At 33.2% G+C, this 21,633-nt stretch overlaps 1 protein-coding gene across 4 annotated transcripts in view; it reads right to left on the bottom strand.

Annotated features, from left to right (window-relative positions):
• Nucleotides 1-21,633, bottom strand: part of LOC148304109 (uncharacterized) — a 356,867-nt gene that overhangs the window by 126,357 nt on the left and 208,877 nt on the right. For all 4 annotated transcript variants that reach the window (XM_088268853.1, XM_088268851.1, XM_088268854.1 and 1 more), the window contains exon 3: nucleotides 220-285. In XM_088268853.1, the coding sequence (XP_088124979.1) occupies nucleotides 220-285 (66 nt within the window). The remainder of the gene's footprint in view (nucleotides 1-219; nucleotides 286-21,633) is intronic.

Raw genomic sequence — 21,633 nt, 5'->3', positions numbered from 1 at the left:
GGGTGACGTTGTCCAGGACAGAAGGACCTTTAACCTGAGGACGAGGAGACCTGACCCCAGCAGTCTACAAGGACAATTAGCTGGGATGTAGCCAGGAAGAAGAAAAAGACCATAGACGATACGATATTAGTTGAATTATTAGAGAAATACGTATAATAATGTCCAAGCTATTTTTTTTTGTAAATTAAGTGATGAAAGTCAAAATACAGAAAAACTTACGTTTTCGTCCAAGGAGTATGTGAGTTCTCCATCGTCGTACAAAACGAACCACCGACGCTGCCATCTCTGTAAATAAATAAAGGAATAATTAATAAACATCGTACCATGTTATAAAAAAGCTTAAATATTCAATTTGTATGTAAAAATATTATTATAATACTATAACAATACTATTATATTACACAAATGAAGTATCTATCACTTGAAATCCTTAATCGTCAATCGTATCGAGGGCCATAAATATTGTTCGCGGAATTCCAAATGCTTTTTCTATGGTCTTACGTTTTGCGAGAAGCTTATTTGTAGTGTTAATTGAATAACTTGCAACCCACACAGGGAAACGTTACCCAAGTAGGTACTCAACGCATTCATGTTGATAATTCGTGTTAAAATTAATGTATTTTCGCACATTTCATTCCAAACAATGGTAAAAATAGCTGGAAGCTATTATATTGAAAATAACAAATTGTATATTTTACCAATTCGCACTGACTTTAGTTTATCGATGCTTACTTTGTAAGCGTCAACTTTGTAGTGAAGATATTTTTAGCTTTACCTTAATACAGTGTTCATATTTTCAAAACAATAGTTTTTCGATTTATTTTTAACCTATTTTTATAAAACGGACTTTTGACACCCCCTTTCCCGAATTAGTCCGTTATATCGAGGTTCTACTCTTGTATCATTTGATTTTTTTTTTAAATTAATAAATACGAATAAGGTGCACTTAAACTAGTTGTAGTTAGAGTTAACATTTACACGATGACTAGAAAAAAATATGCACACCAAATCAATAAAAAATATTTCGTTAAAGCTTGAAGCGTGAATAATTTTAAAAGTTGATCAGTTTAGATCATTGATACAACATATTTGCATCTGAAAATAATTTGATATTTACATTTTACACAAAAAATTATTCTAGTATCCATTACGACTGTATAATTATTACATAACAATATAATCGAACTTAAGATAAGAAACAAAAATATTTATTTAATAAGAGCCAATAAAAAAGAATCCCCTAAAGAATAACCATAGTCGAATGTATTTATTACATAGATAAGTATTTATTGTATATATATATGGTATTATAATTAAGGTGAATTTGAAAAAATACGCTGGAATAATAAAGGCAGAAAATATTCGTGCAAAAAATAATGAGGATGCTTTAGTTAAATTTCAGGACTGAAAGATGATGAGCATAAATAATCGTTAAAAATAATACGTTAACAAGATTTAAGGCCTTCGTAAGATCATTGACTTCGGGAATTATTTAATGAATTTTACAAAGTATGCAAGGAATGCAATTTTATGGCTACAAAAATTATAACAAAAGGTACAAAGCTCTGATGATCATGAAAATACAGCAACATACACGCATTGCTAACGAACATCTATAAAAAATATGAATTTATTATCAGTCGTGAAAATATAAGATATATATATGTATACATATATATATATATATATATATATATATATATATATATATATATATATATATATATATATATATATATATATATATATATATATATATATATATATATAAATATTTATATATATATATACATATATATATATATATATATATATATATATATATATATATATATATATATATATATATATATATATATATATATATATATATATATATGTGTATATATATATATATATATATATATATATACATATATATATATATATATATATATATATATATATATACTATATATATATATATATATATATATATATATATATATATATATATATATATATATATATATATATATATATATATATATATATATATATATATATATATATCAACTTCATACTATTTCTATGAGCTTAAATGACTCATTATTAGAAATATGTATGATATTAATTTAAATATTTTATTAAATTAAAGGATTTAAAAATCATTAAGAAAAAATAAACAAATGTACCTCTAAACCCTCATCTGAACATGCAATCATAAAGAAATAAACGAAAAAAAGTTTTTGACGGTCCGATGAACTAATGTCGATAAAAAGGCCAAGGATCGAAGGACGAAAAGATCTCCTCTAACAAATCCTGGACAATCTACAGCAAAAATCCTCGGGACCTTGCCATCCTTGAAACACTTCAGTCTGAAGAGGGTTCATTCGACCTAAATTAACCTGCAGGAGAGGAATGTCATGATGGGCACTGCACAGCCCATATTAGGAGACGCCCAAGGCGCACAATGCATCCACTGTAATACAAAGGGGAGGGAGGGTAGGCAACTGCGAGAGTAAAAATTTAGCAATTTCTGTATTTAAGTTGAAAAAATGAAAAAAGAAGTCATAATGGTGGTTATAAATTCACACAGTGGAATAATGATTATGTACATGTTTCGAACGTGATAAAATGTACCCTCATTATCTACTCGAATGTCGAAAAATCGGAAAAAACAATAAAGAACCTTAAAAAAATATTAATGCATGTAGATATTAAGATATTATTGGTATGAATAAATCGAGTTTACGTCAACTTTGTGGAAGTTACCGTTCTGGAGGTTCCGAATTCGATTCCCAGGGGAGGGGTCAAATAAACATAAGTGATTTTTCATTCTAATATGTATTTAATATTACGCTGGATTGATACCTAAAGCGGAGGGCTGATTATTTTTCCTTCATGTATTAACGATCAAGATAACTCTGCGTTTATAGATGTAGCGCCCTATGCACCATCGGGTGTGGATGAGGGTATGAAGAAGAAGAGGAATGTGAAAATATTTTTTAGGTACCTGGAGTACCTACTTATATTTAAGAAATATCAAGTCATGAGATAATAAAATAGGCAAAAACAACAAAAGTGGTGATTTGTGTGTGATTGATTCGTGAAAATAATTTAAATAAAAAAAGACATCAAAATACAACTAATTACGTTCACTTTTATTAATTTCGTATAAGTTGTTAATTTAAGGAAATTTAAAAAAAAGGAAAGCTTTGTCATTTATGGTAAGATTTCAAACCATCTTAATCCAATCCAATCCATACAGATCTAATTCAAAAGAAATGCAACAAAAGTAGTATAATTTATATTTGAAGCACTAACTTTCGTGATTCTCCATTTTATAATTAAAATGTAGCTTTGTTTCAAAATCACTGTAAATATTTTATTATAACTTAATTATAATGTCTACCAGTTTAGAAGCTAACAGCTTCTTTATCAAGACTGATTAATTTTTGTGTTTAATGGTTGATTCGTTAAAATATATATATTTTTTAAACTCAAAAAAATATGACATAAAAATACAAGTCATTACGTTTGCTTTTATATTTGTTCAACTGATAAGTAGTTTATTCTGTGAAATTGAAAAAAAGTAAAAATTTGTCACTTATGTTAGATTATTCATCCAAAACTGACTCATTGTTTTCATTGTTTCGTGGCAGATCGCGTGTCTTTTCACAGAGCAAGGCGTCTCATAATCACCCGCGTGTCACAGTGTCCCATATTCCTCTACTCTATAACCTTCACAGCCTCCTCACGAGATGTCAATGGTTGGAAAAACAACGCGAGCATTCCAGCGTTTAAGGTCAAACGTATTTGTACTCGGTTCATCATGGCGTGGCGTTGTGTTTGTCTTGTAGATACGTAGAATCGACGCGTGGACAGGTCGGCTGTTTATTCAACTAATGCTAGTACAAACAGATTATACAGTATTGTCGTACAATACTTGAGTTTATACTACACGGCGAAGGGTAGAGAAAATAATAAAAAATTCTCGCCTTTCGTAACAAAAAACTACTTCACAACATTTTGAGTGTGTCCAAATACTTTTTCACAAAATCTGGATTATCTCCAATTACAGGAGTTATTTTCATATTATTTTTTGACATCTCATCAAAGATGAAGAAGAATATGGAAGTCTGGGCATTTACGGGGCTTACGACCGTCATAGGCTGGTTTGAGTGATCACTTTACACACGTGTAACATTCACCAATTCTACCCATTATTGACAACCACACTACTCAAATTCTTGGATGTTCTATATATATGAACCAATTTAGAAACCTTGTTCATGAATCACTAAAACTTCACTAGAGACATCTATTGGTGAGATGTAAAGAAGCTTTTTATTAAGCAGAAACTCTTATATTAGCATGTGAGATCCGAATCCCGGATTATAATCACACACATGAGAAACGCCAGAAAATACCATTTTCATTTTTATTATTAAGCTTATAATTTGACCAGATAATTTATTTACAACATTTTGAGTGTGTCCAAATACTTGTTCACAAAATCTGGATTATCTCCAATTACAGGAGTTATTTTCATATTATTTTTTGACATCTCATCAAAGATGAAGAAGAATATGGAAGTCTGGGCATTTACGGGGCTTACGACCGTCATAGGCTGGTTTGAGTGATCACTTTACACACGTGTAACATTCACCAATTCCTGTAATTGGAGATAATCCAGATTTTGTGAACAAGTATTTGGACACACTCAAAATGTTGTAAATAAATTATCTGGTCAAATTATAAGCTTAATAATAAAAATGAAAATGGTATTTTCTGGCGTTTCTCATGTGTGTGATTATAATCCGGGATTCGGATCTCACATACTAATATAAGAGTTTCTGCTTAATAAAAAGCTTCTTTACATCTCACCAATAGATGTCTCTAGTGAAGTTTTAGTGATTCATGAACAAGGTTTCTAAATTGGTTCATATATATAGAACATCCAAGAATTTGAGTAGTGTGGTTGTCAATAATGGGTAGAATTGGTGAATGTTACACGTGTGTAAAGTGATCACTCAAACCAGCCTATGACGGTCGTAAGCCCCGTAAATGCCCAGACTTCCATATTCTTCTTCATCTTTGATGAGATGTCAAAAAATAATATAAAAACTACTTTATTTGCAACTTTGACGTGGGAAACAATAAATGTATATGCAACCAGAAAAAAATCAAAGAATACAAAAGTACTTATTTTGTATATTAAAAGCATTGTTTTTAAAACTTTGTGGTATGGTAATATAACACTTTCCTTATCATTCATCGTTCGCTTTGTGTAATACCTCTTTAAAATGATATTACACAAAGTAAACGATGAATGATAAAGAGAGTCTTACAAAAGTATTTTGTCGATTTTTGACACGTGACAAAAACAGCAGGCTAATCCCTCTTAAAAACAGGCCACAAAACCTACACCAAGCAAAAGACGAAGGAGACCATAAAATAAAAATTTGACTTGTAAAATACCATTTTTTCTTAAAATCTATTATGACACGTGTTTCGATGGATTCCACATTATTTTCAAACACTGTCTGATTATAAACACGTGGTCTTGGTGATGGCCCGTGCAATAGTTGTCCGATGTTTGCAAGTGAGACATAAAAAACTTCCGCAAGTGGCGCTTACACCACGGCGTACTTTAATTATAAAAATAAAATTAAAAACCCCAAAGTAGACTCTAGGGCAGACCACCAAAGATTGACAGCGAGGAATCAACATCGCAGGAGGCTAATCCTTCTTAAAAACAGGCCACAAAACCTACACGAAGCAAAAGACGAAGAAGACAGTAAAATTTAAATTTGACATGTAAAATACTACTGTTTCTTAAAATCTATTATGACACGTGTTTAAATGCATTCCACATTACTTTCAAACACTGTAAATAATGCGGAAAATGAAAAATAAATGAAAAATAAATAAATAAATAATGAAAAATAAATAAATGGACAAATATTACTACAATGTGACAGTCGAATCGATTAATGAAATGATTACAGTAAAATATATTTTTTTGAAGATATTCGCTATCATGTTAGGATGGGTATCTACTGACCATTTCTCGAGAGGAGGCCGCATAAAATAATAAAGAAGAGATTGGGCCACTAAATAACATTCCAGTTTTCGTAGGTAGCCTGTTTTTTAGGCATTTAAAATAATAGAAAAACGGGGGAGGTCTCCTGTGAGTAATATTATTCTCAGCAAGTAGTATCGGTCTGCATAACAAAAAAACTTGGAACAAGCTGCGAGCCGTAATTTTCCCAGGTCTGATATATCGGGTGTGTATCACCTAATGGTGTGTTTCACAAAAAATACGGAGTGTAATTTGATGATTGCTAAACAATATCCTTTCTTGGAAAATATTAGGCACGATGACGGAAGCAAAATATTAATAAAAGAAGATACAAGTGATTACGTATTAGACACCTGTTCGACAGGCATTTTAATCATTTACGTCACGTACAAAAAGGTTGTGTAACTCGACAAGGCACGGCGAAATTATGAAAAGGAATCATGAAATGTGCATTCGCTTTACAACGATGAAATGTGTTCCCAGAACTCGATTTGTACATGTGCACATGTTCTAGCATGCTTCAATTAACGGACAATCATTCCAATAATAGAAAATGATACTTTTACTGCCAGTATTAATCACTATCGATAATTCATACTCGCGCAGGTGAACGGCCTGGATATTGAGTTATTTCAATACTCATTTACATGTAACGTCATTCAAATCTTGCAGTTTCATTGTTGAATTTCACGCACGAACATAATCTATTGGTTTGATAATTTTTAAAGTTATTTAAAATATAAATCCGAACGGTAAAATATTAAAAATAAAAACTATCCAAGGAGCCCGAAAATTTCGCTATGTGAACCAATGATGAAACATGTCGGTTGTTTGAAAAAAGTGGCAACAATAAGCATTATTTCGGTTAATTGTATATTTAATTTATTTCAACATAATTTGTCAACATCTTCAATGCACGAAACAAAGGACTTCACAGACATTTTCCTATGAAAGTTCGCAAGATTGATTCTGTGAAACGCTATAGGCATGAAAATCATAAATTGAAATATTATATTCTTCTTTTTGAAGCTCAAAAAAATTATGATCTAAGACGTTATTAGATGTTTTTATGGAAGAATAGTAGGAAAACAATACGTAAATTAATGAAAAAATAGTATTAATCGTGTTTTTTTTAAACATAATAACTAATCGAGAAATAGAATATTATGCACATTTAATCTGAGAAACGTTATTTTTTTTTAAACCAACACGCGTCTTATTTCAATGTAGCATCCTTTTTCTTAGGAACAATAGGTGGGACAAGAGATAACGTACGCGGAGCATATGAAATATCGTCGGCCTTTTATTTTCTTTTCGTTGAAATTCATATAATTTGGCGGACGAAAAAAAAGAATTCCGGATATTTCAGTCGTCAGATGGCAAGAGCGACCGACCCGTGCGCTCGGGACGCTGAACTCGTGTATCGCACGAAAAAACGGCAACGAACTTCGACAAAATTAATGATAGCAAATCGACGGCAGAAGATAATCAGCGAACTAGATATGTAAAAAGACGAACCACGAGGAATTGAAAAGGTACAATCAACACGGCCCCAATGATACACTAATGATATACTGGTATAGAACAGATTGGCGATTTTTACCACACATTACACGCACGAACACATATTCAGTCGGCCGACTGTCGGACAACCTCACGATTTTTTAGTTAAGTATGAAAAAATATTTTAACACAATTATGATAAAGGATTTCTCATATATGAAAAAATTTGCCTTAAGTCTGCAAATAAAATATTGTGGTAACTTGGGTAGGTCCCTAAACGGACAGCGGACCTACCAAGCCGTCAAGGTGACAACAGTGAGTTAGCAAGCACAGTGACATAGCGGAGCCTATAAAAGCCCTTGCACACTTGCAATCGACTTTTTTTTACCTGCCCGCTTGACAAACTGCATCCAGAGCCAAGACCTTCGCGCAGCAAGATTATTGTTAACCTAATTCAGTCATTTTCATTTTTCAAATAGTTTTTGATTCCTTTACTTTAAATTAAATTTAAAATTTAAATTGATAAAAAGTGTTTTTTAGGCAAGTAAGTACGGCTTTCATTGCTCATCAATCTTCTGACGAGTACAAAGAGCGAGGTTTTAACGCTTCGTCATATAATACCATCTCCTCAATATCCTATCCAACCTATATAACATCTTCTTTATGGCTACATCCCAACTTTTCGTCTTTGTCGACTATTATGATAAGCTCTCCTCGTCCTCAGGTTGTAAGATCTTCTATCATATACAACGTCACCTAGGTCATGCCTTCGAATCATGCTATATTTCAGTAGCATCCATTAATTTTTTGGCCTTCCTCTGGATGTCTTTCGAGGAAGATCCATGGCGATCGCCTAGTTTAAATATGTTCAGGTGCTCTACGTCCTATAATATCCAACGAATATAACGCGAACTTTTTAATATTACAGTGTAAGATTCATAATATGTATTATCCAAGCCAAAAAATGGAAAATCCCGCACTTATAAAACAGTTAACAAAAAACATAAAAAAACGACTTATTTGATCTTGGGTCCTTCTGATGGCCAGTCAAGTGCTAACAGGTGGACGTTTAATCAAATACTCGAATATAGTTAGCGTATTTGGTTTAATTCTTAGTCCCATATACGGGGATCGATTTGTCCTCGTTATCTGCGGCCATCGGCCGTGCGCGTGGGGGCTTACACATTTCACATTTTGTAGCACCGCACGCATCTCGCCGCGGATGCGTGATCGTTCTTCATTTATCGTGAGCAGTTTCTTAATATGGACGAATAATAAGTTATTTAATTTTGCTTCATTAATAACGATATCGAACAGCGAGATGGGCGGCACAGCACTGGTACAACATGCCATCGGTATTCCGTGCCGACCGCGTCTCTTCGCAAGCCAAGGTCGAGAGATTCAATTCCTATGTTGTACTCGCGTCTTCGGCTAAATAATGAGATTTTTTTAATATAATTTTCGTGTAAAAAAACCTATTGTAGACTTTTAATGGTTTGAAAAAACAATGTGAAACTATAGTTTAGAATCATAAAAAAACTTTATAATGTTTTGTACCGTGATCGTGGGTGTCCTTCAATTGCTTAATGATGGGCAAACCAGATTGTTCAGGGTAGGAATGTAGGTACGATTGAATTTTTCTTAATGACATAAACTATCTTAAAAAAATAACGCATACTTATTATGTTTTATATATGGTACATAAATAAATTCATTTTAAAAATGCAAATTTCTCCATTTACGATTAACTCATTAATTGTTCATCCATTTAACAAAAACATTAAAATATTGGATTTACATCTTCTTCAAACTCTCAATGGTGCTTACCGCACTACATTGCATTGACGCAGTGTTATCTTGATCGTTAATTACATGAAGGCAAGGTGCCCAGTAACAGCGTTGTGATATTTAAAAAAAGATTAGAGTGAAAAATCTCTCATATTTAATTTGATCCCCGCTAGGAATAGAACCCGGGACCTTCAGCACAATAGCCAAACGCGCTAACCACTACACTACGCAACATTAGGGAGGAACTACAGGGATTAAAATATTTAGATGTATTTTATTACATAACAGAGGTCTGGACTAGAAAATGATTTTTATAGAATCGTGGAAGCTTATTTATCATAATCCATTAAGAAACCTATTTTCTAAATAGTGTAAACAAAAAAGTATTTCTTACATTTTTTGTTAAAAAAAGTTTAATCGTAACGTACGTTTGAGAAACTTTAATACATACTTCTGTCCGAAAAAAATACCGAATGAAAATAAGCAGTCCATGCTAATTGTACTTAATAAAGCTCATAAACTTGTTTCATCAATTAAAAGCGGCTGTTAAAAATTAACCACAACTCGCGAACATGAATTTTGATAAAAATTTAATGGAAGATTTCACTTTGTGACAACATAGAATAAGTACTTATTGCGCGAACACTGTCAGCAAATAAATTGAATAAACAACCAGCTTTCTTGCACCATGTTAAAAATTAATAGCGATATTGTGTAGGCTCCGAAACGGCTAAAATACGTTGTGTGGGACACATGAAGAAGACATAATAAAAACATATTGACAAAGGTTTAAAGAGCGCAGTTAGCAACGACGTACATATTACCCGTCATGAAACAAGCAATAAACCGGAAAAAATTGTTAATATCATACATATTTTATTAAGACAACTATAAATTTCTTGGCTTACTGCATGTTTTTAACATAGCCGTAAAACCAGGAAGACAAAACATAATGAGTGGTTATTTATATTGAAATTCAAAGTGTAAGTAAAAAAGAACGGTTAATCTGTTAAATAAAAAAGCTTTCGTAAAATAACATACGTCGGAATCGAAATGACTTTGGAGAAAATTCCATAAAACTGTCAGCGAGGTTACTGTCATTCTGTATCAATGTGATCATCACTGAATGAGTTTTATATTATTTTTTGACATCTCATCAAAGATGAAGAAGAATATGGAAGTCTGGGCATTTACGGGGCTGACGACCGTCATAGGCTGGTTTAAGTGATCACTTTACACACGTGTAACATTCACCAATTCTACCCATTATTGACAACCACACTACTCAAATTCTTGAAAGTAAATTCTTGCCCCGTAAATGCCCAGAGTTCCATATTCTTCTTCATCTTTGATGAGATGTCAAAAAAATAATATGAAAATAACTCCTGTAATTGGAGATAATCCAGATTTTGTGAACAAGTATTTGGACACACTCAAAATGTTGTGAATGAGTTTTAAAAGGAAGTAGGTATCTTTGTATCTACATACGTCCAAGAAGAAAATAAAACGAACACTTTAAAGAATTGGGATAGTGCTGTACAGTTGTATAAGGTTAAATTGTTCTGCAACTCGTTTATGGGAGTGAGCAGTTATAAGTAATTTGCAATATTTGCAAGTGGGTTTATTGATAATATCTCCTAAAACAAGCCACTCTAAAGTTGCACTGTCACCTGATAAAATCATGAAAATTAAGACATTATAGTAAATAATAATATTACTATAAACCTGTAATACGGGCGTGCAACACGATTTTTCACTATGGAGATCTAATATGAATTATGTCCGCCTCCGTAGTGTAATGGTCAGCACGCTCGGCTACCGTTCTGGAGGTCCCGGGTTCGATTCCCAAGGGGGGTAAAATAAATATAAGTGATTTTTTCACTGTCATATTTATTCAATATTACCCTGGACTGGGTACCTGAAGCGGAGGGCTGATCACCTTTCCTTCATGTGTAAACCATCAAGATAACACTGCGTTTATATGACGCAGTGCCCTATGCACCATTGGGGTGCGGATAAGGGGTTTATTTATTATTATTAATATGAATATTGTCGTGAGCAGTTGCATAACTCGGTTAATAATTTCATATCAGCGGATAGTAAAAAGACGTATCGACAAATCTATGGCATTTTCCTAAAATAAAGTCCTCCCGGAATTGTTTTTATTTTTTGTATTAAATTGGAATATGGAGGACATGGCATCTACACTACATACCGTGGCATAAGCTGGTTTATGTAATCACTTTATACATTGCGCAATATTCACCACTCTACCTATGATTGACACCTACCATATATCACTCCAATTTTGAAAGCAGTATGCATATTACATTTTAAATTTTAACATGCGAATTTCAGTTCTGTTGATATTTTATGTAAAGTAGTTAGATCAGAAACCTTTCCATTATGTATGTGAGATTCTTTTCAAAGAATTTAGGTATCATAAAACGTCTAAAATAAAAGTCAAACGAATAAACAACCTCCAAAATTTAAGAGATGTTATTGTCCAATCACAAATAGAATGGTGAATGTAACACAGTATAAAAAAATGATCACTTAAATCACAAAATGACAGGTTTTTAGCTCAGTAAACACTTAGACTTCCTCTGTTAAATAAATTCTCATTCTCTCATTCTCTCATACTCTCATTCTTATATAAATAATAAAAAAATCTGAAGCAAACACTTGAGGAGTTCCACTTTATAAAAGCAAATATAGAAAAGTTCGTGATAAGGCCCACGTAGAATATCTCTTCCGATTCGATTAATATGTAATATTATTATATGCATTTCATTGAAATTTGATTCACTGTTACAAAATAATTTTTAATTAATTTATAATATAAAAGGCCTTAAAATGAAAAAGTCAAAATTTTGTGGAACTTCAACCAGCGCATGAATCTTCAATCTCTCCGCTACTTTATAATATTCTTCACAACCCCAATGCACCGAAAAATCTGGCTGAAAATTTTATATACCTCTCAGTTCATGGTCTATAACTTCGTTCTTCCCAAGAAATAACACTTTACATTCCTAGCCATAACACATAATATTTCAGTAATTCCTTATCTGTCCAAGCGGCCAGACTATGGAAAGAATTACCTCTCCTTGTAAAAAATACACCTTCTCTAATAACTTTTAAGAAACGTCTGAGGCATCACTATTTATCATTAGAATCCTAACTGCCCATCAAACCTCCTCCCTTAGTTTTTCCCTCTACCTCCTTCCTTAACTCCCTTTTTCCTTTGCCATCCTTATTATCATCTTTTGTAATTTATGTTTTTTTTATATGTTAATTTGTAATTTGTTTTTTAATGTTCAAGTACTATATACCATATGATCAAACATGCAAACATCTATACATGTTATCAATACGTTTTGATCAATAACACTAGTTTTTGGTTGGTTAGAAGATATTGCTTTTTTAGCAATAAGCCCGCCAATGTACTTATTTATTTTCTGTACATGATGTTTAAATAAATAAATATTACAGTAAGAATCTAAGAACCTATAAAAACCATAACATTCAATACCCATCAGTGGTCATAAGCCGTGAAGAATTCTCTACGCTGATCATGATATGTTTTCCATCTGCGGAACGGAAATTGGAATACAGTAAGTGCAGTACTCTCTAACACACCTATGCTAATCTTATAGGAAGTAATACACAGTTCAATACCTGAGCCCATATTAACATGGTATTTTATTATTCAAATGGATATGGACAATTTATTCGGTGCTTAATGCTGCCGTAAGTAATTTTCTGATATATGGTCAATATATCAACGGGAAGTAAAGAAGAATATGCACCAGTGAAATCGCTCGTGATTATTAATAACTGTGCATTAAATACATAGTTCTTCACGTCTAAAATGGAAAAAGTGTATTTTTTTAAAAGGTATAACCCGCAAAGCCCCTACTTGGAGACTTGTCTGCAGATAGAATAAGCAAAATAAACCTTTTTCGAATTCATTTTGCAATTGGCGAGAATCGAACCCGCGACGTTAGTTTCGCAGTCGAGCATCTACCCAACTACGCCACAGCGCCTGTGTATGAACATGCGTAAAATATATTTTTGACATCTCAACAAAGATGAAGAAGAATATGGTGAATAAGCCTGGGCATTTTGAGGGCTTATTACCGTCAAAGGTCACGTTCACCAATTCTACCTATGATACCCACACTACTCAATGTTTGATACTTCTAGATATATCGATTAAACTAGTGACAAAGTACATGTGAGTTCACAACAGCCATCTATGTTGGAATAGAGAAAGCTTTTACTAAGCAAAGACTTTTTCTATTTGTGTGCATGTTCCGAATTTTTTATTTAATTCACATACTGAAAACCCCCTGAAAAACAGGATTATTTTTTATATAGCTTATAATTTGACCAGTTACGTAATTTATAACATTTCTAGTGTATCCAAATACGTGCTTAATAATGCTGTACATTTGTGAACAAGGATTTGGACATATTCAAAATGTTGAACATACATATAATGTATGATAGAAATCACGTTTTTAAAAATAATATTTACTCATTCGGTCGATAAAATATATCTCTCTCCAATTTAACTACTCACTGACAGTACTACGACAGTGCTTGTATATTAGCGTAGGACGATATTAAAATTGTTTTGACACATTGTGTCGCCTTTATAAGCATTGTTCAGAACAGAAAAGGAAAATACTACTCAAATTAACATAAGCTTTTAAACAGTTAAAATATTACGTTTTAAATCACGTTAACGTACAATAAAACGTAATAAACTAACAGTTTAAAGCTTATGTAAAGAAAAAATGTAATGGTTTACTTAAAGTATTCACAGAAAAAAAGGTTTAAAAAATATTATTAATATTTAAAGCATTAGGAAAAGAAATTGAAGTGAAGATTTGATCATTAGATGATCTGTTGTTTACACTCAATATCACTCTTTATCTTCTGCTTAGTGTAGGCCTTGTGGCCTGTTTAAAAGGGGAATTAGCCTCCTGCGACGTTGATTCCCAGCTATCGATTCATCTCTTTTGTGGTCTGCCTTTTACAACTTACGTCTCTCATTTACAATTCAAAAATTATATTATTTATTTATCCGCAGACTACAAAGTCTCGTTTGATTGATTTCAGTTTCGAGCGAGTTAATTTCCAGCTGTCATCCCTCGCGCGGCAGATAAGGATAACGAGTTGATTATCAGTTGCATCGCCACCATCGTCTGCAGTGACCCACTGAAACCATTCCGGTGTTTACATTCGGCGCGCAATGGGGCCGGCCAGCCGCGATACCAGGCCAAGCTCCACCGGGCAAAAAGACCCGCCGCATCGCTCGCCGACCTTCCGGATCTTGTACAAATACGGATGACAGTTTTATTACGTGTCGGGAGGAAACTCAAGCAAATTCTCGTGCACTTGCCGGGTGCCTTCGCGGACCTTTGAAGCGGCCGCGTGCATCGTTAAGCGACGAAAGAGATTTACGACGAACGTACACGAAGTTTTCCGCGAAAACCTGCAGCGGGCTATTGGCAATTAATCAAAGAGAGAAAATAAACTAGGTATCCTCATTTCGGATTTAAATTTATCAGTTTGGTAGCGAGATAAGAATTTATAAGACCTGCGTAAGACCGATCATGACATACGGCACAGAAATAAGAGCTGACATCGTGAGAACGAAAAGCCTCCTTAGAACAACCGAAATGAAGACTCTACGACCCATTGCAGGCCTAACACTTCTTGACAGAGTAAAAAAAACTCTGAAATAAGAAAAAACTGCGATGATGAAGATATTGTAGGATGGGGAAGAGAAAGAAAACGTTTCTGAAGAAATCATGTTGGAAGAGCGAGTTCGAATCGAGTGGTGTGGATAGCAGCGGACAGCAGCATAAGAGGTAGGAAACCCCCAGGAAGACCACCTAAACGATGGAGAGATAGCTGGTCTTGCATCTCCCTGGAGCGGACCGGAAAATGACAGGACATAGTCCTTAATAAAAAGGAAGAAGAAGAAGGTAGCAAATCAACTGACACATACACGAGACAAGTTTTAAACTCATTAATTTTGCAGTAAGCGAAACAGATTCTCTGAAATTGTATAGTCGGACGTGTATAATATATGTATGTAGTTAGTAAACGTACCTGTGAGCATAATTGATACCGGGTATCTGGTATGTAACCGGAGAACGGAACACATTTAACGATCGCCCTTAAAATTCCACACGGAGTGATAGATAAAAAAAGATTACATTGACATCAATGCGTGCCGCCCGAATTATCGTATCTAGTTAAATCACTATTACTTATAGGCGAATTGATGGCGGGCAAACTGGTACCTTCTAGCGTTAGCAGTTAAAGACATGGTAAATTCGGTGATACAGAATTATATCTGTTTCAATCACTCGTAGAACATATAATCATCGACGCCATGTAGAACACGATAACTATAAAAATTACCTGTGGCAACCGTTAATTTGTTTCGCGGAACAACGCACATGAGCGATTTGTTACATGCGAGCATCGGGTAGGTACAATAATATAGTACGAGTACTAGTAAACATGGAATCCGTTACTCGAATGAATCACGACCGAGGGAGACCGGACGAGAACGTCATGCGGAGAAAGACCGGCAAGTGTGTGACTACAATAACCGAATGAATAACTGAATTATTGGCATTATTGCACCGTTTGCGAGGTATCCGGCGATTAAAGTAAGTCTGGTCGGCGCTGCTGCAGTCGTATCGAGGTGACGTATTTATTTTTTGAGATCTTAAAATAGATGAAGAAGAATATGGAAGTCTGGGCATTTACGGGGCTTAAGACCGTCACAGGCTGGTTTAAGTAATCACTTTACACACGTATAACATTCACCAATTCTACCCATGATTGACAACCACACCACTCAAATTCTTGGAAGTTTTATACATACATGATCCAATTTCAAAACATTCTGCTTGAATCAGTAGAACTTCACTATTGTGAGATGAAAGAAGCTTTTTGTAAAGCAGAAACTCTTTTAATTGTATGTGAAGTCCGAATCCTGGATTATAATCCAGGATTAGGAATTAGGAATCCTCATACATGAGGAACGCCAGAAAATATTACTTACAACATTTTGAGTGTGTTCACATACTTGTTCACAAATCTAAATTATCTTCAATTATTGGAGTTATTTTACATATTATTTTTTGACATCTTAACATAGATGAAGTCTGGGCATGAAGTTGGCCCAGCCTTCCATATTCTTCTCAAAATGTTGTGACGTATCTACACTCGAGAGCTTTCCTCGCATGACGCATGATACCTTCTGGCTTCCGGTCGACAATGAGTGTTTGCCGTATCGCAGTTTGCTCGGAAGCGGTTTCCCGAGATTTTTCCCGCGAATCGACACACTTTGGTTACTGTGCGCTTCTAGTGGCACACTTTCAGCGCTAATTTCATGCTCGAGTACCTACGGCACGACGTAATAAAAAGGATAGAAATAAATTAAAAAACACCTTTGAATGTAAAACCGCTTAAGATCTTTGGATTCATCTTTGTATGTAGGTACAAAATAATTATTTTGACATTAACTTATATTGCCGTATAAAAAAAGTACGAAAATAATAAGGCAAACGGATTTTTAAAAAAAAATTAAATAAATTTTGCACAAAAAATATCTTAATTTGACTGGGTTCATCATAATTAAAAAGTATTTTAATTATGATGAACCCATCATAAAAAATATTATTGGTAACGAAATATTTTGATCCATATATTAGTAAATGAGTTTTGTACTGTAATTTCTTGGTAAAAGTGCATATTATGCATAAGGAGTGTGAAATTATTTCCGCCTTTTTATACGAAATAAAAGCATTTTTTTATTCAGAAAATAAAATAATTCACTTTTCAAAGTATTGCCCGTCAGAAGCTACAAGTTTTTCTCATCTTTCATTTGATCTATTCGATTAGTAATAGTAAACCTATGAACATTTCATGGTTCTACTATTTTTTATTTTAGCGTGGATCTCCATCCAATAACTCTTCCAATATGGTGTTCAAAACTTTTTTCGGCTGACCTGTTCTTTGTCTTCCAAATTAAAATAACCTTTAAAACGTCGAAACACTCTTTGCAGGTGTTTTCAGAAGGAGAACGTGCATCGTAAATTTCTTTAAGCAAACGACACGTGTCCGCAGTGCTTTTCTTTGCAATAAAATAATGAAATAAAACTTCCCGTATATGGCGCTTGTCTGGAATGTATGTCAACATTTCCAAGGCAATAAAAATATTAATTAATTGCAAAGCAAAGTAATGACTAATAAGTATGTTTGTCAGCTGGCACAATGAGATGTAAAATGCAAGTGTTGCCAGATTTATGCAAATGTTGCAAATTATTGTACATATTACCCGTTATGATTAAAATCGGGACCTAATTCATAGACCCAAAATAATTAAACAGCAACTACAAATTCAAGTATTTTTATTATTCAAATAAAATAAAAGGAGAATGAAATAAAAAGTTGTTGATTTGTTATTGTAAATCACTGACATATGGGATCGAAAGCAGAGCGGACACCGTAGTCACAAAAAACGCGAAAAAAACGAAAGAGTTTCAGAAATGAATGCTAAAGAAGCATATCGCTCACTCCTTTCAAGATCGTCATAAATAAATAAAAAAAATTGATTTTTCAGGAGTTTTAAGGAACGTTTTTAAGTGTAAAAATATAGTACAATGTATTAAAAATAAATATGAAGCCACTTATTGAACTTTTTTGTAGGTTTGAAGGTTTTTCCTCCATTTGAAAAATGTTTATATTTAAAAAAAATATTAAACAATACCCTTTTTTTAAAACGCAAAAACAACACTTTCTGCTTTGTAGCAGGTAAATATTAAGTTAAAAATATGCCGCTATAGCTGGGATGTAGTACATTTTCTGGGCATTCCGAAAACATGCACAACTGAAAATTGACATTTTTGATTTATGACGTTCTTGAAAGGAGTGAGCAATATCTGACGAGAGTCTACCAGTCAGAATAAGGAACAACATGATAAGGAAAATATGCGAGATCGAAGATGTCGTCGGGTGGGGAAAGCAACGACGGAGACAATGGTATGCGCATGTGAGGAGAATGAAACCATCCAGACTCCCCAACCCCAAGGTAGACGACAAAGAGATGAATTGACAGCTGGGAATCGACATCGCAGGAGGCTAATCCCTCTTAAAAACAGTTCACAAGGCCTACACCAAGCAGAAGAAGAAAAGTGACATTGAGTACAAACTACAGATCATATAATGATCAAATCTTCACATCAATTTCTTTTACTAATGGAGTAACTCAATGCCAATTTTGTGAAATAATTTAACAAGCATAATGACAAGTTAACTGCGTGTTTATATTAATTTAATTTAATGAATCAATCAACGAATGAAATAATAAAGACCTCTTGATTAAACGAATCATGCAATCTTATTTGCATGATTGATGAGATCAAGAATTTTTGTTCAGAAGGTTGTTCTAGCAAACAAAAACGTAGCTATTGCATAAAGATAATTAAATAATAACCTCAATTGATATTTTCATCGAATGACCTCGTATGCATTTAATAAATAGCGCAATTACATAAACGTCAAATCGCTTTTTAATTTCGGAACATTAATAACTTCGAAAAACTTAATTACATTTTTTTGTATTTCGTGAAACGAATTAAGATTTTTGTGATTACGTTAGTTCAGATAAACGCTGAGAAAAGTTGATAAATTAAAGTAATTAGTTTAATAAAGTATGCGAGTTCAATTGACTCAAAACATTAAAATACCGTTCTTGGTTTTAAAAAAAATAATGTGCAGGATAAACAAAGAGAAAATTAGTTAAAGAAAAATACTAATTAAAAAGTCAAGTTAACAAATCTATAATCTACAAATGGAGACACACACAGATCCTTAGGATCTAGAAAAAGAAGAAGAAGAAGTAAGACAATCTATATAAACAAAAATGTAAATATTTTGTTCAAAACCTGAAACTTTTTAATTCACCGATTTTGCTTTGAACATTTGACACAACTTTGCATTCGAATATTTGCGTACCTGTGACAGGATATGAAAAAAAGTTTTTTTTTTCTTCGACCGCAGTGGCAGCGCCATCTGTTGAGGGTACCAGAAACACACGCAATACGAAACATTGCTTATGGCGGTAAGCGTGTTCCTTGGCAGCTGATAAAATATTATATACCCGCAGGTATTTTGATATTAAACATATAAAATACGTAAGTTATCTCTTTTTTATCTTTTCCATTAAACCAGACTGAGCCACAGCATGACATGGGTGTGAACAGCTTGTCATAGATAATTCAGATGCTGAATGTCTTATAAATATAATGTCTGTAAAGTAAAACGAAATAAGATATAAAAAAAACTAATTTGAAACGTGTCAAAAATACAAAATCAATGACTTTAGAAAACATATCGAAAAAGAACTTCATAAGGGGCAGTCTGTAATCGATAATTATACGACAAACTAACATATTAATTTTTTAAGATGAAAAAAATGACATATTTTCGAACGTCAATCGGAATCTATTTCAAATCGATACTTGCCTGACCATCGGAGCGCGAAAGAGTCACGAAATCGACAACAGCGTAATAAAAACTCGAATATGTAGGATGTGAAAAAAATGCAGAAAAGTCGGTGGGATAAGGTTTATATAAAAACGTGTTTCGGTGATGCCATTGATGGTCTGGTTAGGGTAAACCGGATGCGCCCACTGACCGAGTTGTGGCGTCTCTCGTCTTGTGGATATATCGTGGACAATTCGCCACCAAACGACGCGTCGTGACGTCACAGAAACACCACGCACGACCACCAACCACCAGTGACTGCAGACGATGCACTACATCAAATCATATGAGTTGCTTCCTCAAAAGATGTACAATCAGATACTGTGGGTTGAAAACAAAACTGTTTCCACTAGCCTCATATTATTGTATAAAATAAGTATTACACGTACGAAATCAGAAGTATGTAGGCAAGATGCAATTCAAAATAAGTTGATTGCAATTTTTTAAAAGCTTAGGGCGTTAGATTAAGTCATGATTAGAATATTCAGCCACGAACAATACCCACAAGGAAACTTTGACATCGTATGTACGTATATAAAATATAAAGGACACAAAGTTTGAAAACAGTACAGTCAAAACAAACAACTCAAATGGAGAGTTGTATTATACATATCGCAGTCCTGCCAATAAAGAGTTCCCTTTTTACATGATTTCGAAAAAGACGGTGAAAAAAAGAAGAAAAAAATTAATGATATGAAATTTGCTACATCCCTCGCATACATAATACATAATACTCAGTACTATGTGCATAAAGGCATGCGGAAGGAGGCCATGTGAGTATTTTTGTTACCTTTTTTTAAATAAAATTAATATTCAATGATGATTTTTATGTTTTTATATTTCGAATTGATTTTTACACAAGAAAACCTATCCATCATTCTATTTTTATTTTAGTATACCTTTTTTTACATAGTTTTGCGTAGAATTTTCTCCCGTGTAAATTTTGAATTAAATGTAATAATAATAAAAAATAAAAATAAAAATAACAACAACAAAAAAAACAAACAAAAAAACAGTATTTTGAGATGATAGATATATAAGGAGTTTAAATTTCCCAATCAAATCTAAAAATTTGTATTCGAATCGTTTTTTTTCTTTCTTAAGGTTTAGAACTTTTCATTTATTTAGACAACTTAACAATATTTCTGCTTCATCAACTGAAAACGCCAGATTTTTGACATGTTAAATTTAAAAATAAATATGTACAATAAATAAATTGCTACTAACGAGTGTTACCTACGAGTAAACGTTATATTTAATACACATCATCTATAACGCGATGACGGCTATAATAACGTCGTAAATTAATTTAGCATTTTTTCTACAATATTCTCACTTATATAATGATAAATTAGCAACAGGGAAGTCAGATGTTATTTGAACTATTAACGCATTAAATTGGTCCCTTGCACAACTTACCAAGATAAGTGTTTAATTGATCAGCCATATTTCTTAGTACGCAACACCGTCTGGGTACGATTCTTACTATCGGCAAGTGAGATTAACTGACTCAAGATTCTGATAATAATAATTAGTAACCGACACGATATGGGTCATTGCGATACACTCTTCATTTCTTCAAGTGGGTACTTCATATCATCAAGACATGGAATTTGATGCAACAATTTTCAACCAATTGCGTAAAAAGAGCGTTGGTAAAAAGCGAACAGAGAAATATGTGCGAATTTCAATAA

This window comes from Brachycentrus maculatus, unplaced genomic scaffold, assembly GCF_059751285.1.
Source record: "Brachycentrus maculatus isolate JH-2025_06_01 unplaced genomic scaffold, ASM5975128v1 h1tg000334l, whole genome shotgun sequence".
Taxonomy (NCBI): domain Eukaryota; kingdom Metazoa; phylum Arthropoda; class Insecta; order Trichoptera; family Brachycentridae; genus Brachycentrus; species Brachycentrus maculatus.
The sequence above is the reverse complement of the archived record's forward strand: the minus strand, read 5'-3'. Positions and strand labels throughout refer to the sequence as shown.